The 25,124-nt window shown below is 47.5% G+C and overlaps 2 protein-coding genes across 2 annotated transcripts in view; both read right to left on the reverse strand.

Annotated features, from left to right (window-relative positions):
• Positions 1 to 1,524: 1,524 nt before the first annotated feature.
• Positions 1,525 to 3,971, reverse strand: LOC128306874 (protein peste-like). Its single transcript, XM_053044509.1, has 3 exons — positions 3,861 to 3,971; positions 2,791 to 2,962; positions 1,525 to 2,729 (listed from the first exon to the last, which is right to left on the reverse strand). Exons 1-3 carry the CDS (start codon positions 3,969 to 3,971, stop codon positions 1,525 to 1,527), a joined length of 1,488 nt encoding a protein of 495 aa, XP_052900469.1.
• A 1,385-nt stretch (positions 3,972 to 5,356) lies between these two features.
• Positions 5,357 to 25,124, reverse strand: part of LOC128306870 (protein sevenless) — a 30,965-nt gene continuing 11,197 nt past the window's right edge. Inside the window, exons 2-14 of the mRNA XM_053044502.1 lie at positions 22,034 to 22,096; positions 15,765 to 15,824; positions 15,333 to 15,677; positions 15,020 to 15,262; positions 10,468 to 14,578; positions 10,168 to 10,387; positions 9,405 to 10,100; positions 9,138 to 9,330; positions 8,965 to 9,072; positions 8,263 to 8,888; positions 8,041 to 8,186; positions 7,880 to 7,939; positions 5,357 to 7,491 (exon numbers count right to left, since the gene is read on the reverse strand). Coding sequence (XP_052900462.1) covers positions 7,034 to 7,491; positions 7,880 to 7,939; positions 8,041 to 8,186; positions 8,263 to 8,888; positions 8,965 to 9,072; positions 9,138 to 9,330; positions 9,405 to 10,100; positions 10,168 to 10,387; positions 10,468 to 14,578; positions 15,020 to 15,262; positions 15,333 to 15,677; positions 15,765 to 15,824; positions 22,034 to 22,096 — 7,329 coding nt within the window. The 3' untranslated portion in view covers positions 5,357 to 7,033. The remainder of the gene's footprint in view (positions 7,492 to 7,879; positions 7,940 to 8,040; positions 8,187 to 8,262; positions 8,889 to 8,964; positions 9,073 to 9,137; positions 9,331 to 9,404; positions 10,101 to 10,167; positions 10,388 to 10,467; positions 14,579 to 15,019; positions 15,263 to 15,332; positions 15,678 to 15,764; positions 15,825 to 22,033; positions 22,097 to 25,124) is intronic.

Raw genomic sequence — 25,124 nt, forward strand, 5'->3', positions numbered from 1 at the left:
CGGGCCACGCAGTAAGTCCAGTGGACGGAATTTGGGCTTGACGGGAGAAGCTAGAGAGGGAGAGATTACGGGAGTTTTACAAGCTCCCAGGTTGAACAGTGAACATATAAAGGAGGGCCTTCCGTTTTGCTGGAACGGTTCTGGAACTTCTCGTTCCGCCGGGAGAACCGTTTTCCCAGCTGCACAACCTTTTTCCGCTTAGAATTGTAAAAAGATTGCACCACCTTGTTTCCGGTTCGCACCAAACGCTTACGTTGTGCATGTGCAAGTATGGTGGGTGCATTTTTCCCGTTTTATCCGTAACACTCTGCACATTTGTTGTTCGGGACAACACGGAACAACGGAACGGTTCGGTTACCATTTTGCCCTCCAAGAGCTGGGGGCTCGGGAAGATGATCGATTTTCACTTTTTCACAATGCTTCTTCTTCTTGCTCCTCTCCCTCGTTGGTGGTTCTGCTGACGAGGGGGTTTTTTGTATTCCGTTCCTATGGGTTGATACTGGGATGGATAGCAGACAACACGACCGAGAATCCCCTTTACCTGGTCTAGCCGATGTGGGGGGCGACCCGCCGTGCCCTGTTTCCCTTCTGTTCGACCCACTGGTGCACAGCTGTGGCCACTGGGTTAGCCAACATGTAAAACTTTCCGACACACTTGACGCTATTACCTTCCCTAATTAAAGGTCGAGATTTATGAAAAAAAGCTATCGCGTTTCGTTGACAGCACCTGTCAAACTAGTTTTTTTTTTCTCTCGATGGCACTGGGTGCAGGTTCCTTGTACCGGACCGCGCAGAAGAGAAAAGCGAGCAGGGCGAAAAAGAAGAGTTGACAGATCAGCGCCCGTATACGTACACGCTGCGAATGTGTAGGTGAGCCGAGTGCTACGGCGAGTTACAGGGTTTGAGAAATCACTTTCCCATTAAGGTTAAAATCATGACGTTTAAATTAATTTTATTCTTGCTGAACGAACACTAGAACACGGGACGGCTGAATGGGGATTCTATTGATCCTTTTCGCTAAACAAGGATTCAAAAACAACTAAAAATACACCAACATACATTTATACCGATTCATTGAATAGGAATGATTATCTTAAAAAAGCGTGCTACGAACCCTGTAAGTTTGTATCATCACACCAATTCAATCAAATGTGCTCGAAACGGCCGCTGTCAAATTATTCCTAACATGACGAAATACAGAACTTTATTTTTGCATTATAAAGCAAAATATTCCACTTGTAAAGGTTTGATAAGGTGTTGTTGTAGTAATATTGTATTTTATTATAGAGACAATTCATTTTCAGAAGTGATGTTCACGGACGTATCCGTTAATAAAGTTGCGAGTTTGCTGAATACATTTCCCCTTTACTGCTCGAAAACCGAGAAGCTTTCAACGCTGCTCGAATTCTGAAAGCATTATGTTCGTAAAAGTTTTTAAAAGCTTTTCTTGCGAACTTTTATCAACAGTCACGTTGCTTTAAGGATGAAATCGGTAACGGACTTATAATGTTTAATGTTTAATGTTTATTTCATCAATTGATCACTCCGTCCGTCATTGCGTAGCTGCATCCCGATGATGCTGTATTCGTCGTTGCGATTTTTGCTGGGTTTGCGTGACTTCCAGCATGCGTATATTGCTGTTAGTAATACTAAAGTAATACCGACAGCGCATCCAGCAAGCGCTGCCTGATGACCAACCTCTAGTAGATGTAGCAGCTGCCTAAGCTTGGCAGCTTTCGGCTCTCCCAGTCGGTAGTAACGGTCGAAGCGAAACAGCGGTACGCGAAGTTCTGGTACGTTCTGAAACAGTGCGATATGTTCGTTTGGACGAAGATCCGTGTGATACGCTAGACCGATGTATGACTCTAGCACCGTCCCTGTCGTAGGCTCCAGGACGTAGTACAGTTGACGTCTATTGCCATCTGACTGGTTTGAGTAAGAACCCGGCTCTGATTCGTACAACGGCAGGCCGTTACATTCGTTCGAGTTAAGCATGCCGTACCTGCCCAACCGAATGGACATTTCCGGACAGCTGGTCATGCCGCTTGCTTCCACCATTTCGGTGCTGAACGGTCGAATTAGATGTGCCGTGTAGCGGTAACCCATGATACCATCCAGCAGCAGCTCTTCATCATACTCCAGCGTTAGTCTTCGGCACAGTTCCGGCAGAACAATCGTGATCGGTTTACCGCGATCGAGGCGAGACGGAAATAGCTCTCCGGTAAGATCTTCAAAACCATCACAGGGCTGAATTGCGTTGCTCGCCTTACGATGAACTGTTGAGCCCCAGGAGCGCACTATACCGTATGTCGAGCGATCATGCATCCCGATGTCCATGCTGTAGATTTCGCTCGGTCGTCTGCTGACGTTGAACGTACGGAAGTATGCCAAACGCTCGTCCTGACACAGCGCTCCGAGATTCTTGTCGGTGCAGAGCAGCTTGCGCATCTGCTCCAACATCGGTTCGCGCTGCCCGGAAAACAGTAGATGCCCGATCGGTCTAGTTACCGTCACGTCCTGACGGTAGTTGTGCAGCAGAAAGGACATCTCCCGTTGCAAGGAGTAGTCCATGTTGCGGGCCAGATGGGACGTCAGCAAGGCGACAAAGTTAACGCTGGTGATCACCTGCGGTTGTGTGCCGATGAAGTTACGCCGGAAGAAGGTTCGCTTGCGGTATGATAGAGTACCATTTCCTTGGTGAAACTTGACGTCTATAACTTCGGTGTATTCTGCAAATAGCAAGATATGTTGTTAGTATGAGAGATAGACCTCGCGGGCTCTACAACACACCATTATACGTATAGGGTCCCAGCTCCTGAAAGCTAGCCGTCGATGCCTCCTGCGGAATACTTAGAAATGCCTGTGCGTTACTCCAGTTGTACACGTAAAACTGCCAGCTAGGGTGCATCGTGGGTCGCCGCCATTCTTTGTAGAGTGCTGAGCCCGGCAGTAGAGATTTCTCCTTCGGAAAGTACGACACACGAGAGGAACATTTATCAATTGCAGGAAGTTAATTGGGAGAATTTAATGACACCGTTACGCCACACGCCAAATAAGGTTTGACCCATGTACGGATGTTTGTTTTGCACGGTAAACACCGTCCTCTAATAGAGATACCGGAACTATCAGGAGAGAGAGAGAGAACAACCTGATCATCGTACACGGTTGACCCTAGGTGCTCCGCAGGTGTCAATATGGGTTTTTTAAGATGCTGTGACAACCGGGCGCCATTACTGCTGCATACAGAATGAAGCTCGGATGTCGTCATTTTGATCTGGTTTTGAAGTTTGAATTGCGCATATCACAGGAATAATTTATTGCTTGTGAATCCCACCCAGACCGGATGAACCCCATTGTTCTGGAAGAGTTTCATCAAACTAACGTACTTGGACATCCAGTTATGAAGAACGCAAAATATTCCCCTTTTGAAGTCACTTCTGCTCGAGTAGCGGCTAAAACACCCAGTTAGTCGTTGTTGTTGAACAGCGAAGAAGTGTTCGAAACCGATAGATATGAATGACTTCCTGAAGTCGTAGCGGCGTCGAGTAATTCGCTTGCAATTGACGATTCAAGGTAGGCAAACCTGTTGACCACCGTGAACTCAACTTGGTGGATGCTAACACTTTTTATTAGACGACTCGGACCCTTGTCCGTGGACTAATGATGCGTGTGTATCATAAGACTTGGAAGGTAGATTTGCATATCAGTTGTATGGACGATAGTCATACGTGAGATACATCCTACTGGTGGATGAAGATCCTTTATCACACGTGATGGTTTAGCACTTGCCCAATTCGTGTGCTCTGCACGTTACACGTTACATAATCGCAATCCCCGCCGAAATGGATATCATCACTTACCTCAGACACGAGTATGTCAAAGATGTTCGGCCATGCCAGTATAAATATTAATCCCGTTGCAGCAGTACCTAATCCCAAACCCACCACCAGATACCACCGGCAACAGCCCATCGTTGTCCAGAACACCAAGTGTAACACTTCCCGGCAGGATGTAACACCGCGTTACGTTTGAGGTTGGCTTACGTTGCTTGATGGATGCTACAATCGAATGATCGAGGTTGTTGAGTGGTGTGTCCAGCTAGATTTCGCACAAAACCGTTTCGTGACGCTCACTCATCGATACCACACAGTCGAATGATACGCTCAGCCAAGAAGTGCTTCCAGCAGCAACCGGGCAGCAGTGCAACTTTCGATCTTAACCGGGTGACGCGCCGATGCACCATAGCGGCAAGGTTGAGTAGCGTTTTTTTCATCCCCACCGGTTCACCTGGTACGAGCTGTCCCTGCAATGTGCGTCATATATCGAGTACAATTTTCGTACTTCGACTTTCATACTGTGTACCGTTGACGTATGTAACGATTGTTGCCGATGGATAGAGCACTTGGCTGACTACCGTACTATCAGAAAGATAAGCAAGAATTCTTATGCCTTTCCATATTGTTCATTATCGGAATTCTTCATCAAACTGTTGAACTCCGGTCTGTAGCATCTTAAATAGGGGGCCCTCTTTAGGTTCTCGTATCTAATGCCCGGAAGCGGTACCAAACGGAAGGTGTTCCCAAGGCGTCCGCATTGGATAAACCTTGATCTAGTGTGTTGCGCCGCTGCAAGTGTGTCAGTGATTATCGAACATGCTCAAAGCGAGATGTGGCTCTCTCTCTCTCTGTTTCTTTTCTGCCTAATTTTTTCCTCGTTCCAACAACTGGCTAGAGCTACCGTGCAACTGCCGTACCAGATCCTGCCGACCTTGTCACCGTTCTCACCATAATGGTGCCCCTTCTACGCTGTTTACCGATGTCGCTGTGCTTGTATTAAGCAATAATTATTCTTTCTCGCAGCCGGCTGTCCATTCTTGGCGGCTGAAAAAGGGAATTGGAACTAATTTTTGTCAGTTTGCACAGTGCGTTCCTCGTCGCTTATCATCGATTGTTGTGTTTTGTTGTTTTATGTTTACAAGTTCGTTGGAAGCTAATAGATCATTTAAAGGGTTTTTTTCAAAATGATTGCCTCTAAATAATCGCGTCCTCTTTCATCCATCCCATCGACGCTCCAGGCTGTTTGTGGGGTTCGGTTTCGTAACACAAGTGTTTCATTAAACGTAACACATTATCAACGCAACACCAAGCGGAGGTCAAACGCAAACAACAAAACAAAACAAGAGCAAACTCAGATATTCCAATACAATCGTCAACCGGTAAGAGAACCGAACAAAATGGCTATGCGTTATCAAATCTTTTACAGCAACTTCTCCTTCTTTATCAGTAACACATAAAAAAGCACTTACACACAGGCAACAAGCAGATAATCAATTGAAGAACAATATTTATTTGGGAGGAGGGGGAAAATTAGTACTGCTGATCGTCTTTCAAGCAGTGAATTAATGCGCTGTGGCGTTTATTTCGTAGGATACACTCGTGAAATTCGCCATCGCTTAAGGGCTGCTTTGATTACACTAGAACGGTCTGTGTAGCTTTACCTAACATATAAATTATCGTACATCTTCACGGATGAAGCCATACATTTGTCGACAAGCGGAGGAAAGAAAGCACAATGCTAATACAGCTGTAAAATAGATTTCGACATTATTTCCGACCGCCATTTAATTCCTACCATCGACTGCTTCATCTACACTGGGTTCGTGTTTATCTTCCGATTCCTTCCGAGCGAGCACCGGCGTGCGTCGCCTAAACGTAATACTTGCGTAGTCAGGTGTAAATAATAGTTGAATAATATATTAAAATCGATAGGAGCGACAAAATAATAATTAAACGAGATTCTATACGTAAAATGTAATTAAAATCAAATACACGCAAAATAAAACGAAACGGGAAACTGTTCATCAGAGAGCTGCCCGTCTATATCTATCTCTATATCTTTTTTAAAAATGATTCATTCCTAAGAATCTCCGGTAGAGAGTCATTCAAATCATGAGTCGACTTTCAAAATATTCATGATTTATCATATATTTATGATTCCTCAAAGATTCATAAATCCTCAATAAATTTAAAGATTTCATGAACTTCTCACAAAAATTCATGGATCCTTAAAGTATCGTGAATCCTTATAGATGAATCACTAAGTTGTCATGATTTTGCATATTTTGTTATATTTTCCGCTTCTGAATAAGAATTTATGTTGAAAAATAATATGTGATTTCGTACCGATTTATGGATCTTTCAGATTTTATGAATCTTTGGGGTTTGGTAAAATCCTTAGGAGGTGATGAATCTTCCGAATTAATATTCAGAGTCATTCATGCAGATTCATCCAAAACTACAAAAAAAAAACTGAACCTCACCTACTGGAAGCTCTGTCAATATATCTCCACACAGTTTGTTTTGTTTGGCACGCATTATAGTATACTGGCGCATTTGGACGCGGCTAGGTAGTTGTCCGTACATTCGTACCGTTTTGAATACACCATCGAGCTAAGCGTTTTTGTTTTATGATTTCTGTCTTCCGCTCTATCCACCCTAACACATGTGCTCAAGCTAGACGTGTGCTCTATAATGAGTATTTACATAGTGGCATAGTCTTCACACTAGAAGTACAATTAACAGACCCGTACGATAGCTCTGTCTGACGTGGTTGTTTATGGACAATGCAATGTCAGTGCATCTCAGGGGTTCAATAAAATATGAATTCTTCAGCTCGCTAGGTGGACAGTTAGAGGGACACCTAGCGAGCGACTAGTCGTTATAATTGACTCACTAAACGGTAACCCAAAATCCTTGATTTTGTTGGATTCGGCAAGCACTAGAAGGCACTGTCATACTATCACTGTTCATTCGTACTGTTTTTTTTTTCGCATGGGCATTGTACCTTGGCGACGTTATCGTTTTTGATTTGCCTCTGCCTGCATGTTACACTGTCTCGCTCACTCTAATCCATATCTTAACTCATATGACTGTTCACTAAGTTATCTAAAAACCAGTCGTTGTTCCCTGCTTTACACCGTACCGCTATCGATCCTCGCAGCCAGGGTCTTCCCATCGCGCACGGCGCACCAAGCTCAGCTTCTTGCCTCGCGTTCCTCGCGTTCGATAATACTACTACTGGTAGCAGCATCCGGCGCGTCTGATTCCATCTGCTGATGGCAGTCTCGGTTGACGTCCGCACTATCCGGGAGCAGAACCGAGAGGTTCGGTATGAGCACCGGCAGGTTGGGTTGGCCCAGGTTCGCGTGGCGTGGCAGGCTGTTGCTGCTGCTTGCTTCGACGAACTGTCCACGGGTGTCGGTGATCGGTATCTCATAACCATTGTCGGTGGGCATCGATGATATCGGACTGGCTCTGTCCGGTGGTACGCAGAAGCCATCCGGTTGATCCTGGTCGCCACTGTTCTCGTACACCAGCTCCAAGTACTTTGGGGTGTTTGGTCCGGGACCTCCAGTTGCACCGCTGCTGCCACTGCTGGATGTCGGCGGTGTGGCGATCATTCCGACATCGTTTCCACCGTAGCGTAGTGAGCCTGTGTAAACAGAAAGTGGAGATGAGCTTCAGGTGGTCACTTGTCACAGGCATCACCCCCGAGAAACGTATTGCTTTATAAGCTTTAAAGCATGGTAAGCATTACAAGCAGTGTTAAACAAGCAAGTGAGGTTAAAATTATTCAAAACTATTATCTAACGTCTAAGACCTACTACTTGATATTGTAATTTAAGTATGCTCTTGCACTCCATATGGATTGTACAACAAGACTATAACTTCCAGAGACAATTAGAAAGCCATGCAGAAGACATGTTTGGAATGCCTGAAGATGATAATGACTACGAGAACGCATAGTAAAACGCGTGGATGATTCTGTTTCCTGGGGAAATAATCATGAAGGTGTGAGGTGCAACGCTATCGCTATCTACCTGACAGTGGTGAAACCTGGCCACTTTCGGACCCCAAGTATGTCGGATTCGATACGGCCTCTGTAACGAAATGGATGAGTTTGCTTGATTGGCGTGCAGTGCTTAAAAGTGCGCGTGTGGTTTTATCTTGTGAAAAGCGTTGTTCAAACGTTCTTCCCTACCTTGCTGCAGTTTTGCCGGGAACGGTGCTATGATCTGCGTATCCTCGCTTGTATTTTCACGCAGTGCTCTCAACACCTCCAAACAGTATCGGAACGTGGGCCGTTCATCCGGTGAGAATCTCCAGCAGTACTGCATGAGCTCGTACCTGGGAAAGAGTCAATCGTACGCACGCTTACAAAGTTGCTCAGGGTGTAAAAGCATCTCCAACTCCTATATCTTACATCTCGTTCGGGCACACCTTCGGTCGATCGAGATGGCCACCCTCGCGCACATGGTTCAGCACCTCGACGTTGTTCTTCGCCTGATACGGTTGCTCACCGAGCGTCATTATTTCCCACAGCAGCACCCCGAACGCCCAGATGTCCGACTGGGACGTGAACACACCGTCTACCAGACTTTCTGGCGACATCCACCGCACCGGCAGCAAACCTTCACCTTCCTTCCGATAATAGTCGTTCTTGTAGATGTCTCGTGCCAACCCAAAATCTCCAATCTTTACCACGCGATCGCGCGGATCCGTTGACGACACCAGACAGTTGCGGCATGCCAGATCGCGGTGTACGAAGTGCATCTCCTCCAGATACCGGCAACCGGACGCCACGTCCTGGCACATCGAGATCAGATCGAGCATCGTCAACCGTGCGGCCTGGCCCGGCAGGGACCGGCTGCGGCGCAGATAGCTCAACAGATCGCCACCTTGCATCAGCTCCATGATGATCAGTAGTGCATCCGCCTCAAGGCACACACCGAGCAGACGCGTAATGTGTTTGTGTTTAAAGTTACTCATCAGCTGTGCTTCTTGTAGGAACTCTTGTTTCTCGTGCAGTTTTGCACCTTTTTTGAGAGTCTAAGATGCGGAGGAAAGGGAGAAAAGCATGAATATCAGCATCGAAAGGATCCGGTCAGGTTATGTTGCCGCTTACCTTTATGGCCACCCGTGTTTCCGCCTCGCCGTCGACGCCTTTTACAACACCCTCGTATACTTCACCGAATGCTCCACTACCCAGCAACGAGGAACTTGCCATAAAGATCTAGAAGAGGGAAAACCAGGTTTTGTAGATGTGCCAACTACTGTATATCTTCTGTCTGTAAGTACCTGGTCGAGACGTATACGGGGCAACAGCGTTATTTCCGCGTCTGTCATTGAGCCGGAACTGTACAGAATGTTGGTGGTTTGCACAAAGTTACCACGGCGCGGAAGCTCTCGCAGGTTTGCCAGCTCAACATCGGAAAGTCGTGCATTGGCCTGGTTCATCTTCTTCATTCGATGTATTGCGCGCAACACTAGGCTCACCGTAAGAGGGAGAACGTCATCGAATTAAGAAAAACAGTTCGGTTGTGGGTCCATGATAGCTAGCTATACTCACCTAATACTACCAGCAGTGAGACGAACATTATTATCCCGGTAATGGAAAAGACAAAGGTCCCGATGTAGACGAAGGTACGCTGCACCTGTAGTTTTCCACTGGTTGCCCGGCTTTCATCACTGTATGGGCCCCAACCGTACGAGTTGCGTGCCCGTACCCGAAACAGGTTGCTCTGGATGGTGTGCTCTACCGGGATGAACCAGTACACATCCGTACCGTTGTACACCTGGCTCCAGTGTTCATCATATGTTTCGACTTCAGTAAACGATTCAGTAGCATTGCTACCGTTCGTACCAACCACCAGTGAGTTCACCACCGCCGGTGGCATCACTAAACGAGCGGCCCGCTTCGACTGGGTTACGAGTGCTTCCAGGGCGTACTCCTCAATGGTGGCACCATTTTCCTTTGCCGGATCCCAGCTAACCTTGTATATATCCTGTCCCAGTTTTGTCACTGTGGGGCGACCGGGTGCAGAAGGTTTGTCTGCCTTCGTTTCGAAGAGTATTTCACGGTCGTTCGGCCACTGGTACGGTTCCGTTCGGTTTGGATAGTACAGCAGAATCTTAAACCGATATTTAGTCTTCGGCAACAACTCCTTCAGCTCGTAGTTGTACCAGATTGATGACAGCGTTGTCGAATCGTACATCGTCGTCCAGATGTTTTGTCCAGCGATGGAGTACTGAATCCGGTAGCTGTTGAGAAAGATTCCATGTTGCGTTTAGTTACTGCGTACGAGCGGAATATCCGAATGCTACATACCTCGTACAATTGGCAGGAGGGGTCCACTGCAACCGAATGCATGTCGAGTTGATCGTTAGCAGCTGTATAGCGGTCGGCTCCGGAAACGTCTGTATCTGGACCATCTCACTATCGCTAAACGCATGCGAGGTGGAGTGCGCCCGTACCCATAGAATGTACGTCTGGTTCGGCTGCAGTTTCTGAATCTCCGCCGTCATCAGTTTGTTGACTTTTTTATTAACTTTCGAAAAGAAACAAATAACGATGTGACATTAGTTCATACAGTTCTTGTACTCTATTGGCAAAAGTGCTCCTAAATACCTGTAATATCGTGCAGTTGTCGGGGCGTGCCGTCCAGCTCCGCACGATATATCTCATACCACAAAAACTCGCTGTTCATCTGGCGCGGTGGCAACCAGCTGACGAACGCCTCGGTTGGGCTGATCGGGAACGCCGTAATGTCTTCGGGGCGCGATGGTGGCCCGACATCCGTTTTGAACACGGCCGGCATTTGTAGCTTGGGTGTTTCGGTCGTCTCCGCAACGACAAACAACCGCTCGGTCAGTGTACCGCTTGCTGCGAGGTAGTGGTTGGTGAGCGATATACCAAACCGGTAGCTAGTGTACGGCCGAAGGTTACCGATCGTGCGGCTCATCTCGTACGAGTAGTCCACGTACAGATCGGCAGTTGGGTCACTCTCCAGCTGATACATGATGCGATACCGTATTGCCGGTGGCCGTCGTTTACAGCCGGCGTGCCGTTCCGGTTCGGGCAGACCGAGTGTGATGGAGTTCTCGGTGCTATTATTCTGCTTAGGCAAATACTGGATGTGGTGTACGACCGGGACGAGGCACCGCTCGGGAGGATAGCGCTGCTGTTGCTGTACAGGCAGCAAAGCGACAGCTCCTGCTATCGGGAACTCTTCCGCCTCGGTGGTGGGTGGATCATCGCGGGCTCGCACATTCACCGCACCATTCGTCCCGATCCAATACAGATAGCCCTCGTCCTGCACGGTATCGCGCGGTCTACTATCGTTGATTTCGTGGCCGAACTCGTCACAGATCTGCTGTATCCGTTCGTCTACGGTCTCTACCGCACAGTTGAAGGAGACCGGTTCCCGGTCCGGCTCATCGAGCGAGATAAGGTAACCGGCACGGGATGAGCGTGACATTGCCAGCAGCTCGGCTGCGTCCGGCAAGAATTGCAGCAGATCGATCGTGCTTGGCTCTGCAGGTAGACTGAACGTGCGCTGGTGCGGCTCCGAGCCACCGCTCTCGTATCGATTAAGATCGTACGCATGCAGTGTGCTTCCATTGCCGGAGGATGTGTGAGTGCGGGCGTACACAGTGCGCGAGACCCAGTCGACGGTGAGAGCGGTAACGTTCCCTAGTACCTGTGCCAGCTTACGCTTACCATCCGCATCGTCGTGCATGAACAGTTCGTTCCTATCGTTCACCCAGAACAGTTTACGCTCGTGGCGTAGTTCGGCGAGATGTTTGGCCGGTACGGGTGTGGCCACGATTGGCGTACTGTTGCCCAGATCAAGATCCAGCAGCAGTATCTGCTCGTGGGTAGCAGCGTACAGCAGGGGCAATGGGCGACCGTCGCGCAATCCAATCGAACGTATTTCACTCGGATCACCGTTGTGGTCGACATTGCATACACGCACCTGCAGATAGTAGGTCATGTTCGGGTGTACCGCTTCCGGTATCAGTAGCTCTCTGTTGTGCACCTCCACACCATCCAGTAGCACCCGGCGCTTCGTGTCATCGTAGCTGGACCAACAATCGACACGGTATGCTACGATCGGTCCATTGGGCTCGGTCGGTGGTGACCAGCGGAATACAATGCCGGTGCTCAGTTCGTGTGTGCCGGGCAGATAGTAATGTTGAATGTACGCACGAGGTGCAACCGGTACCGATGGTTTGCCTGCCGGTGTGTGCCGTCGCACACTTGAAAAGCCCGACGATCGCCAGTAGGTGAAGGCATGCAGCGTAATATCAATCGGTGTATACGGTGCGATCGGTCCATGTTCAACACTAGCTGCATCATTACTATCGTCACTACCATCATCATCACCAGCGGCACCGTACGTGAAGAACGGCACAGTTAGCTCCTGCACAATGTCCCGTGCGTCCGGCAGTTTGAGCGTGAGCTTGTAAAATACGGTGCTGTAGTTGACGTTCTCGACCGGTGTCCAGCTGATGTTAAAGCGTCTCCAATCACCGGTGACGCGGATCGTACTAGCATTCACACTGGCAGGCAGCACGTTGATGGAGGCGGCTTTCGGTGTCGGATCGATCAGCGCTAGCGCTCGCGTACCGTTCAGATGGTGATTGCGAATGTACGCCAAATTTTCACCCTTCACATCACCGACCACAACCTGGCTCTCCTTCAGCCACAGCAAACGATCGCTGAAGTGTAGCAGAGGGCCTTGCGGCGTCTGGTCGGTGAGTTGCAGAGAAGGAAGCGTGCCGGATCCAGCTCTACTGCCACTAGCGGCCGGACTCCCAGCGAGCGGTGCCCAGTAAAGATGGGAGTGGGAGTAGCTGCGCACGATCCAGAACAATCGTTGCCCGTCGTGGTCAAGCGTCATGCCGATGATCTGTTTGCCGGTGAAGAGTTTCTCGCTGAAGTACTGCACACGGCTCTTGCCGTTAAGCCGGAACGCCTCAAGTATGAGCCCGGACGAGCAGTAGATGTAGCCACGGTACGCATCGAACCGTATCTCGCGCACGTTCATCACACTGTGTATTGGTTCGGGCTGTTCACCGAGCAACCCTGACCGTACGATCAGCTGCTGGGCCGGATTCGAGTAGTACAGTCGTTCGCCGATCCAATCGATCGCAACACACTCGACCGATTCGAGCTCGCGCAGCTTCGTCCACTCGCCACCGGGAGCGCTCGGTTCGCGGTACAACCGTAGCGTGGAATTGCTCACCACGTACAGTACGCGGGCGTGCCAGGCAAGGCTCGTGACGGCTGCACCGTCCAGTTCGGCTGAACGCGGTATGAGCGTAGCCACATGCTCACCGATCACGTCACTGCGCACGATACCGTCCGTGCTGGCCCACACCAAATGGTGCTGACTCTCGGGGCGCAGTGTCCGTACGCGGAACTCCCGGCTCCATGGTCCGCGACCTGCCGTGGTAAAGGCGGCCGCCCGCACAGTGTATACCCGGTTCGGGAGCAACCGGCCGGCAATGTCGCAGGCGTAGCTCGTACCATTGACCGTAGCGACGTGTAGCACACCGTCAAACTGCTCGTCATTAATCTCCACCAGGTAGCTCCAGCTCTGCCACGCACCGCGCCCTTTCACGCCGAGCAGATACGGCACATCCCAGGACACTTTAAGCTTATCCGGTGAGGCAAGTGCTTGCAGGTTGCGCGGTGGATTCACGGGTACCGGGATCGGTTGTTCCGCTGTCAGGTTAACGCTGATGCTGAAGTACGTATTGTTCGCCGCTATTGGGAATGCGTTATGGTAGTAGCTGTTGTGCAGCCGGTGATAGTCCTCGGCAAACACCTCGGTACCGTTCGTCCAGTAAAACAGCCCATTCGCACGCGCCAACGATTTGACGCGCTCGAACCGTGGCTGTTGCGTGTTGTTGCGGATGTCTTCCTGCTTGCTACCATCGAACGATACCGCCAACACCGTGTTATTGCCCTGATCAGCTAACAGCACACGAAAGTTGGCATGATCTAGTGTAAACGCACCCAAATTGCGTCCGCTAACCATCTGCAGGGGTCGGATTTCGTGACGCACACCGTTCGAGATGTCACCCAAATCTAGCCGGAACAGTCCCGAGTCCGGTCCGGTACCACCAACAACCCAGAAGAGATAGCCATTGAACGGATCCACTGCGAAATGGTCCGGCCTGCGTTGGAGACCCGCGATCGCCACCGTCAGGTGGCCGCCGCTAAAATCGCAGTACGCAATCTGCCACAGCTTCGTCGGACGCGCCTGTCCCAGCACATACAGATGCTCGTTTAGCCAATCGACAGACAGTAGCGTTGGGCGGAAGTTATTGGCGGCACCGGGTAACAGTATGGCGACCCGTGCCTTCTCAGCACCAGGATGCGATGGAGCGCGATAGATGTAACCGGCATCGTCCGACACGAACAGTAGCCCGCGCCGGATGTGCGTTGCTGTGCCACGAATTTTGTGGTCGACGCTGGCATACACGCTGGTCGGGGGATCGGAGAACAGGGTCAGTGAGCTCTGCGCCAGGATGGAACGTTCCGCACCGAGAATGAGCGTTGGCAGTGGCGCTTCCTCGTGGCCGGTAGGTTTGGGTGGTGTGGCAACGAGTGTCACCGATGCCGGACCTTCGCCAGCGGGATTGCGCATCGCTACCGAAACCGAATAATTACGCTCGGGTTCCAGCTTCTCGAACATGTAATGGCGAGACGTATTCGATTCCGGGATTTCCTACATATCAGAACCGCAGCAGAGAGATAAAGAGAGATAATTAATCAATAAGATATCAGGGTAAAGTGCGACGAGTGTCTCTAGACATGCTACTAGCGACATTCATCAAGAGATGCCAGACATTCAAACACGCATAGAACAACACACAACAAAGAAGATGTATTAGTAAGGACACTGTGAAGAGATTAGTTGTATAGATGTGCTGAGAGTTGAAGGTGTAAGTTGTAAAAGCAGTGAGATAAAACAGTGTAGACGAAAGCATAGAGAAGAACACAAGGCAAACAACACCTGACGAACATCAAACTCAGGCTGTAAACTAGCATAGCGTTAAGCACCAAAGCACACCCGCCCTTGATTGCAGAAAGGGTACGGGTGAGTTGATCAGAATGTGGAAAAGGAAAAAGAAAAAAAACAAATCAATTGTTGAAGAGATGGTAGAACCTTGAGGGCACTGTAGCCGATCGGGTGCAGGTCTTTAATTTGCAGTACGTATGACAGTACGGGACCGTTCGGGAATGGGCCCGGTTCCCAGGAGATGGATATGCGCGAGTGATCTACTGCAACTGCACGGACGATGGTGGGTTCAGAGGTAGGCACACCGGACGGTAGCGTGCTGATGATGACACTCTGCTCAGACGTCAGGACCTGGTCGTGGTGAGGCGACAGCAACAACGCGACGCGAAACTGTGAAGTATACCGTAAGACCCCATGTTGTAAACATCTTCAGCTGCAATATCCTTTCTGGATCCCTTACCCGGTACTTGGTGTATGGCTGCAGGTTGTCCACGCGCACAGTCGAGCTGTCACCCATGCTCTGGTTCCGGTAGTACTTCCAGTCACCGGCCACCTCCTCGTAACGCCACTGTACGAGATAGCTTCGTGGGCCACGGTTACGATGCCGTGCCAGCCGTACCAGACGCTCCGGGATTTCCCATTCTAGTGCGAGTGTCGTGGCGGTAAGGCTGTCGGCGACAAGGGCCGGCGCATGCGGTGTACCGATCTCCGCCTTTAGCCACCGAAAGTACCGGCTCAATCCGTCGTTGCATCCCGCAATGCAGGACCACTCCCGTGCCTCAAGCAGCTCCTGATCGCTGACGTTCTGTACGTAAGGCGTTCGAAGAACAAGTATTATCTTTCGTAAGTCAACTAGAACCTGCTGCTTTGTAATAGATAAGGTGATACTTACACACGCATGCTGACAGCTGGACTCGAGCGCAAGCTCCCATTGCCGGCAGCCAATCGTACACTGGAAGACGGAGAAATAGGAAATATCGAAAGCGTCAAAGAGTGGACGCGCAACCGTGCCACAAAACATCCCGGCGAAAAAAAACGAAGTTAATAGATTTAATGGGCCACCGTCACCACCATCTCTGGCTGCGCCGCATACGTCCCGCCCGTGCTTAATTCAAGCCGGAAAGCGCGGGCGGACTAGCCAATGTGGACGTCCACACGACCACGGGGTATTTGTGGGTTTTGAATTTGTCCAGCATTTTGATTTGCTGTGCAACGTTGGAGGGGAAGGGCGGGAAAGGGCACTTTGGGAGGCGCACCGTATGAAGATGAGCCGACGACTCGTTCAGGGGTTATGCAGGGCTAGGCGAGATGGAGCAAAGCCGCATCTTCTTCACACTCTCTTTGCTAGATATCAGAGATTTGTGCAGCGTTTGATGGGCAGAGTTGGAGTGGAGTGTATGAGCAGTGAGATTTACGTGCCCAGCTTGGGAAGATCTTTCACTTCTTGATTAATTTTCATGGTTCCCAATCTAGATCTTCACTCTGGTCCGATGTTTCAAGGTTTTGCTCTGACCGGGATCCCCGTAGCGGATCCGGATCCCCGGAGCGGATAGGTAGTCCGGCAAACTGTCAAATGTCGTCCTGTCTCAAGTGACTTGTAGAGGACATGCTCCTTAATGTAAGATTGGAGCGGTCTGATACTGTTGTGGTGTGGGCTCTGGTGCTCTGGCGAAAAGTGATCCCCCCGCGGGCCGGGGATTAGGTAGAAGCAAAGATCCAACGCAACCCGGCTAAAGATGCATCAGAGTGGGCGATCTTTGACCCGGACGAACCAATACGTCAGGCGAGATTTTCAACTCTACCCAGCTGCTGGCCGGGTGGCGGCCAGCCTTTGGCACCATCCTGGCAGCGTCCGGTGTTGATGTTTTCTACCGCCTCACCTTCCCCAATACTCCACTCCACCCAATCCACATGCTGCTATCTGCCGGTTATGGTACATGCGTGCGTAATGCTGGCTCTTTAATGTTCGCTCATAAAGCGCGCCGTTAATAAAGGCAATAATTGTAAAACATTAAAACATTCTGCCTCTGTTTTGTTTTGTTTTTTTTTTTCGTTCCCCATGCAACATCGGGTCGGTGCGATTAAGGTTTCGTTCGGAAGGTCGCGGGACTGTACATCCCGTGCAGAGTTGCTTGTTGTTTGGAAACAGAAAACAGAAACCCAAACAACAAAGCGGTAGTAGCAATCCGCTATAACCGCAACCGAACCGAAATGCCCACAAACACCACCAGAGTGTAAACGCATTCGCGAGCGCATAAATGTGCGCGAAAATGTGTACACATACACACCAAACAATCGCAGGAAGTGCATCGTTAGTGGCTTGGGTGAAGAATATGCGCGCGATCCATAAAGTGCCCATCCAAGTGGCGTGCTGTGTGTTTTGGGTGTTTGCCGCTTCATTTCTGCGGCAATATATTCGCTTCAATTGATTTGTATGTGTGCCCGATTGGTCGCGAGCGGGAAGAAACGAAAGAAATCTTTTGCAGCCAAACAAAAACAAACCATCACGTCGAGGGTGGGTGCTTAAGATGCGCGTAATCTCGCAAGCTGCACCGTGACCGACGAGGTACAGGGGGCGCTAATCGAACGGTGAACGATGCTACGGCACGCAAAGCGATAGCACATACGGGGTTCGCAGTCAAGGTCTCAATCGATCAATCGTTCGGTGCATCTACCGTGTATGCCGCGTCAGGTTTCGCGTGTGATGCTGGTGTTGCGTCGGGCGGTTTTTTTCGCAGACGGGTACCACGTGGGAACCAACGAATTCTACGCAATGCCAGTGGACGACGAATGAAATCGATATTCTTCTAATCGGGCCACATGTTCGTCGCAAAATGCAGGGTTCGCTATGCGTGATTATGTTTAATACTCGAAGTAATATTGCCTCCATATTCTATATACTAGATCTGTGAGGTCGTAGAGCAACAAAGAAGGCCCAATAACCACTAGGCGACTGTATTCTGTCATATTTTTGTGTCAGAAAGCTGCCAAACAAGTAGAATGCGATTTTACAAAAAGCTCTCCAAAAAGAGTGAAATAAACCTGAAATGAATAGCTCAGATATTTTGTTATTTAACGCCATAACGAAATAATCAAGATGTAAATAATTGACCAGGAAATGATGTGTTCTTTCAATTTCAATTTCCACCAGCGTAAGCATTTGCTGTTCGACAATGAATTCCAATACCAAACTTACGATTTAAGTTTAATCCTCAGTAAAGCTCCTCTAGTGCTTACTGGAAGGAACGAGATGTAGAATGCAACGAAGTCACCCACCATTATTTGTCATCGACGGTTTCAAGGTTCTCTATTTTGAGTCATTTGATATCATTCATCACAACGGTACGGGGCTTACGCTCCCGACTCATCAAACCACCAGTACACGTGTGCATGCCAATCGGCATTCAGTCATGCTGCACAACCACTGCAAAATCGTATTGCATTTGAAAACGCCATAAAACGTCACGTCATCCAGGTTGTGTGAGTTTTGCTTGTATCTGTTTCCGATTCATGCGCAAGCGATTGTACATTTGTGCCGAAGTACAGCGGCAGTTTCCCATTTGCCCACAACGCGCGACATGGAAAGTAATGATATTCTAACGATAATGTTGAATTTCGTATATTTTTTTTGTTTGCTGAGAACCCTGCAGCATAGAATTCCGTTACGATTTTATGTTGATGCACACACACACATACACACAAACACGCACACAGAGATGCCGAGTTCGAGCGGAGTCAAAGGGTAAACCGTAGCGAAACATTTGTCACGTATTCACCAGGAAGTGGCGTCTCCAAACCTCATCGTCAAGGGTGGGAACTAGAACACTTAAACACGTACGGATCGAATGGTACAGATCAAGATACGTAGTATCGCTGCCGGTTGATCAACAACAAGTCAACAGCGTTTGAGTTGTTGTAGCACCGAGTCTTGCAAGTTGCTAGCGTATCTATTGCTAGACATTGTTGGAAGAAGTTTTCAATGCTTCAGTGATATCAAGACACATTTGAGGCATCTTGAACACTTGCTTTGATATGACGCGCTTTAAAGCAATTCAATATGCATCATTTGAGGGGTATAACTTTAGCTACTTTCTAGAAGAAGCTTCTAGAGCGTGATGATTATATCGCGAGGGTACTTGAAACATCAGACATGAAACCACCTATCAACAACGTAGACATTGTTGCTCAGGTATGTTTAAAAAAAATTCAGCACATCTGCCCCAAACATAGCATCCCATGGTAACACATTTCGCTACTTCAGCTGACCGAAAAATTTCGCTCCATTCTCGGCCCAGACATTCCACCGGGCAGGCTTGCTGGAACCATCGGAATGGCACCAGCGCGATCGTTTGGTTCTAACCCTAGCGCGAAACATTAACCTGCTGCCTAGTTTGTGCCTCATCTGTCCGGCACGTGGTTTGTGGACGATGCGACGGGGCCAAGCGATCAGAACTTTAGCACAAACACACACACTCCACTCGCTACTGGCTAAGCGTGGCCGCATTGCTGGTTTGCTGGTGACACATCCCAACAATTACATCACAATGCAGACGCTATGGGAACTCGTGTTCCGCAACGTTTCAAAATATTGTTCGGGCGCATAAAATTGAAATTGGACGAAGCGGAACGAGGGATAAAAAACTAGTAGCAGATGGATTTTGGTAGATCGCATTAGAGGTCAATAGTGCACAGTTGGACAAATGGCTTCAAATAGTTGGATAAAATCGTTAATCAGCTATTTCGTTGATTAAATTGTTTTGCAAATGATTTGATGACTTTTGTGTTGTTTTTTTTTATTTTTTTTGCCTGGGTATTTATATTAATGGATTGATTAATAGGATTGATCGCGCAATCGCTTAATTTATCCATCCATTTAAAACTATCATTTAAAGGGAGGTTTAAAGGGTAAAACATCTTTCTGAAACAGTGCAAATCATTGAAATCCTAGTTGTAGTTTAGGAAATATTATCGTTCACACTTGCTACACTTATTTGACAAATTTCACAGGTTCGGAACCATTTCTTTAGTTTGATGATTCATTTCACCGAAAGTACGGATTTGCAAGACCACATTTTGTGGCTTTTGTTAGACATTAACAAAAACTTTATCTACTTTAAACCGAAAATACTGAAAGTAACAATTTTAAAAGATAGAAACATTTTTGTCCTGGTTTCCGGCCACTGTGCACTGTGTATGATAGCGTCACCATTTGAGATTTTTTTTTCAAAGCCTGAAACTAATTAGCTAATAGACGCAATAACTTTACTGAGACGTTGAAAGTAATTGGATTTCGTGAGGAAGTTTATGCAGGCGCCTTACCGTCGTTGAACTTATTGGAGATCGATACGCTACGAGAATTCTTCAGAGCTAGACCACAAAGAACCGCCTGAGCATGGCTTGGAAACTTGAATTGGAAACGGCAACGAACAGCTTGCCATGTTGATGTCATGCTGCCCGTATGTGAAACCCAGTAAGATATACATAGGGCAAAACACCAGATAATCCTTAAATCCAGCGTTGGCATTCAAGTACACCACATGATCATTCTTAGCGTGAAAGCCACATTTAAAACAAAAAACAAAATAAAAATGCATCACGCTCATAAACACCAAACGGCCACAGCTTCGGTCGTTCGGTGGCGACGATAATTGAGCGTAATTAAAAAGCCATCAAAGATTACGAGCAGCAGTGGCATAAACAAAACACGCGTGTGCATCGCATCCGATGCAGTTTCGGCAGCGCGGCAGGAAATTGAAACGCTTTTCCGCAATGGTCAAACAAAGGCAGTGTAAAGTGCAGTTGGGCAATGCGGTAAGCCACAGCTGGCCGCAGCACGGGTTTCAGGGATGGGGATTTTGTGTACAAAGATTTGCTTGCTTATAATAATTTCTTTTTATTGCGCCTGGTTGGCAAGGATGGAAGGATGTAGCAAAGAATTCTTCACCCAATTTAATCACCAACAATAAATCTAAATATTTGTCTTGGGCTGAGTCGTCCAAGAATTCATTGCACAACGTGTGCGGGATTGGCGTCGTAGAGCTGCTGTAACTATTGCAATTGGCTTGTAAAGTGTGGTATTACATTACAAAACAATCCTCATTGCAAGTGTTCCAAAGCTGCAGCAAGGCGGATTAGGGCGGAAACAACAGTTGGTGCGTTGGTCTTGATAGGCATGGCGACCTGCATGATGTTGGCATTTAAGCATGTCACGTATGCCGATTACTCTAATATTAGAGTGCAAGAAATTCGTATTCACTGTCTGTTTATGCGATCTCTAGAAAGGTTTCATTCAAATCAGGAATAGGCTCATATCCCTTTGGAGGGCCCTGATCCGCCTAATGATTTACAGCCCAATGTGAAATGGTGGTCGTTGCCGCTTTTGGCATCTGTTGAGGTTGGGGCGAGAGGAGAGGAACATGACGGTCAAGCCAATTTTAATTAGTTCATGAATCTTAGAGGATTCATTAATATTGGAAAAAGCAATGCAAACTAATTCATTCCGTTCAAACAGTCTTTCAGATTCATGAATCTGAATCATATTAATCAAACACTAATTACGATGTATCCTGAAATTGAATGAGTAACCCTGTAAAATTTAATTGTATTATCGTTGTAAACCTGCGATCATAAATCAGCATTGGAGCTTTTACATTCAATAAACAAAGCGATGCAGCAGCTTAATACTAAAATTAGTCGACAACAACGAAATACACCTAGACCACCACTAAAGTCTCTATAGCATACATATATCACATTGATGAAAACTGTCTACAATATCGCTATTAATTCCACACCGTACTAGGTCTAGTACGAGTGTACTCACATGTCAGCAAATATTTCTTGCTGCTTTCCCCCTGGTGCGGAAGTACGCTTGACTTCTCACCTCGAGCAAAATCGTTAGTACGCAACCGGTGTGACGAGGAGCTTCAAATGTGTGTGTGTGTATTCTCTTTTCGTACGCCACACTTGCAACCGATGAAACTAGCAACCATACTGCTCCGATCAGGATGCGTCCGTTACATTTCTACTTTTAAATGTTGGTTCTTCTTATCTCCACCTTCACACCGGCTGATGAAATGAGTAATGGAATGACAATGCACAACACGAACGAACACAGAGACCGTAAAGGACAGCGCACACGGACACCTGTTGTCTACTTACCTGCTTGATGTAACAATCGTTTCCACAGCTGGCGTCGATGTGTTCGGTGAAGCTCGTTTGATTCTGGACGATCCAAAACCCCCGCAAGAAAGAAAGAGAAGAGTTAAGAGAGAAAAGGATTAGAATACGTACGAAGCACCTAATGTGACATAACTTATCAGTGCAATCGGTTCAGTATCAAGCGAGAAACACTAGTGCACGGTTGTGTTTTTGCTGTGACGCCCATCACACAGCATACACAGCACACACACACACGCTAAGCCACGTGTAACAGTCGTTAAAAGACAACAAACAACCCCTAATCGCAAAGAGCGTAGGAATTTCTGCATAAAACTGTGCAGCGGCACAAAATGGCCCTGCCGCTGCACTGTTTACAAACACACAACCGATCCCAACGGCAAACATCACTTTTCGGTTGCGCGAGGGCCCTGGAATTGCAGTGAAAAGGGTCTGGTTTGTGTAGGTGCCTGGCGTTACTGAAGTGTGTCGCCCTAGGTTCCTTTTGCGCTGAGCGTGTTTTGTTTACGCAACAGGACAAGTGCATCAAGTGTGCCGTGTTTTTTTTTTGGTTTTGTTTTTTGGGAACATTCCATTGCCCGAAATCTCCCGCTGTGCACGGATTCCGCCAGGCGCCGAATTATTTTGCCCCATTTACGATCAGGTAGGTTATGGTTGCGTTCTTTCGGCGTTGCGCATTATTGACGCATTTGTAGTTTATTATATTTTGGTTACTTTTTTCGGTTCCCCCTGGTGGTATTTGCGGAATTATTATGCGCAATATTTCCTGGGAATTTAATGAGGATCATTATTATTACGAATGGAAGTGGATGCTCAGAGGTATTTTTGGTCCGGTATATGTGGGATGGACATGGGTCACGAGAACTGGACCTGTACAGTTTGAGAAGTTGTTTTAAGTGAACGAACGAACTCTGTTCATTAAATTATGCTACTGCAGTTCGCGAATAGTAACCCCAGGCCCTAGACCTAGATACGGCAGGTTGAGCGAACTATATCAAATTTAAGAGCATTTAGTATAATCATCTGGAGCACCTGGAGCGGCAGGTTGTAATGAATACACATCTTTTTATGAACGACAAAATAACAAAAGATCTATATAGTTCGTTCAATTCTTCACAAAAGATCGACGTGGTTGGCCCCTATTGAGATGGAGTGATGGTGTTGATCCGTTGAGCGGTCTAGAGGTACTCCTGCAGTAGTTCAAGACCGCGTAGCAGTTGTAGCGCCATATAAGTAGGTAAGTTACTATTATTAGAAAGGTATTAAATTATATTTATTTATTTCAGACTCATACATCCAAAGTTAAAGACGCAATGAAAAATTGAAGAGCATGTCTGGATCCACTATCACTCATAGTTTTAGTAATTATTGTTCAATGGCATATTTGCAAATACATCTTATCAACATATTATTAACGGTGTTCATTTTATTATTTTCCTTGCTTTTCGGCACATTTGATATGCGCTATTGACGTAAATGAATGAAGCCCGACACAGCCCGTTAACGGTTTGCATGGATCTGGTGCAGTTAATGGTAAAAGTGCACTCTTTCATGCTGGAACCCCGACGTGACGGGGCAAATTCGTGTACAAAAAAAAAAAGTTGATCGTTCATTAGGTGGCAATGCTGGTGGCGTTAGCTGCACTTGTAAGCAGCGTCCACATTCATTAAAGCACCGGAAACGTGCCGGCTTCCGGAGATGAGGTACCCTCTCCCCATGCCATCCCAACGATTGTCATCTTTTCATTATTACCTCTTCATTCTGTGTGTGTGTTTTTTTATTCTGTTCCTCTATCCTCCTATATTCTACGTTATTTCCCTTGCGATCTTAACGTCCAGTGCACATCATTAATACAAATTGAGGGAAAATCTCCCTTCACGTCCAAAACCAGATGAAGAGATGACAGGAAGAGGAAGAGAGGGAGAGAGACTAAGGGTGCAGGGTGGGTGGTTTCGAAAGGTTGACCATGTAACTCTTCTCTGCTTCTCGCTTGTGTTTCGGTCACTGTGCAGTCAAGTAGTGAAATACGATCCGATGGTTAAAAAAAAGTCACAATCAATCCCAACCAATCCAGTGAGGGCCAAACAAACCCGAACTAACCGCTCAAATCCTGTCAACTAGAATCCATAGAAACAAAAAAACAAAAGGAGCATGGCCCGAACATTCCAAAGGGATCAAGACGGCGCGCGTCATGCGAACAAAAGCAAAGGAAGGATGAACTAATCCCAACCTAAAAAAAAGTCACAGACGCGGGGCCCAAGTGCAAGACCCACAGGGAGATTAATGGAAGTAGCGGGCGGACACACGGTGAGAAGCCTCGGAAAACATAAAAACAACAGCATAATTCCCTGTGACTCCGGCTTCACTGTACTGGTTCGGCGCGATTATATTTGTATATTACTTGCTGCTTTGATACTCGTGCTATGTTTCTGTTTCTCTCGTACCAGAACTCGTCCTGGGGTTCAATTTAATATGATTGTCCGAGCGAACCAATTCATCCCAATTCTGGGACACGGAACGGCGCTACGGTTTCGTGGCTGATGTAGGTTCCTGGTGGAGGCGAGCCTTGGCTCGACAGATACCCGGAAACCGGAAGCTAGCCAAATTGACTATGTCAATGGCAATTAGAAGGCACAGTTCCAAAAAAAAAGACAACCAATTGACCTATGGCTCAGAATGTCAATTAGTCAAAGGTAGTTGTGATTTGAACTTGTCGACTATTTGCGGATTGATTTTCACCAAACGATTTATGCGTATTCTACACAGCATCACTGCTTTGATAATAAGTAAACAAACAAAGCATATTGTCAGCTTGAGTCGACTACTTTTTTAAGTAAATCCACCGACTTGACGTGACAGTTATAGAATTTGAAATTGTCTGTTACTGGCATATTATTTTCACAGTGGCGATAGAACGTCCATGAATGGGAGAGTAAAACAACAAACAAAAGAGTTGGAAATGAGGAAAACGAAAACACACACACATACACGAAGCGAACGTAATGAGAGTGGACACTGAGATGAGAATAATAAGAGCAACAGTAAGAATAATGGGGGAGAATGGATGAAAAAA

This window comes from Anopheles moucheti, chromosome X (genome assembly GCF_943734755.1).
Source record: "Anopheles moucheti chromosome X, idAnoMoucSN_F20_07, whole genome shotgun sequence".
Classification (NCBI taxonomy): domain Eukaryota; kingdom Metazoa; phylum Arthropoda; class Insecta; order Diptera; family Culicidae; genus Anopheles; species Anopheles moucheti.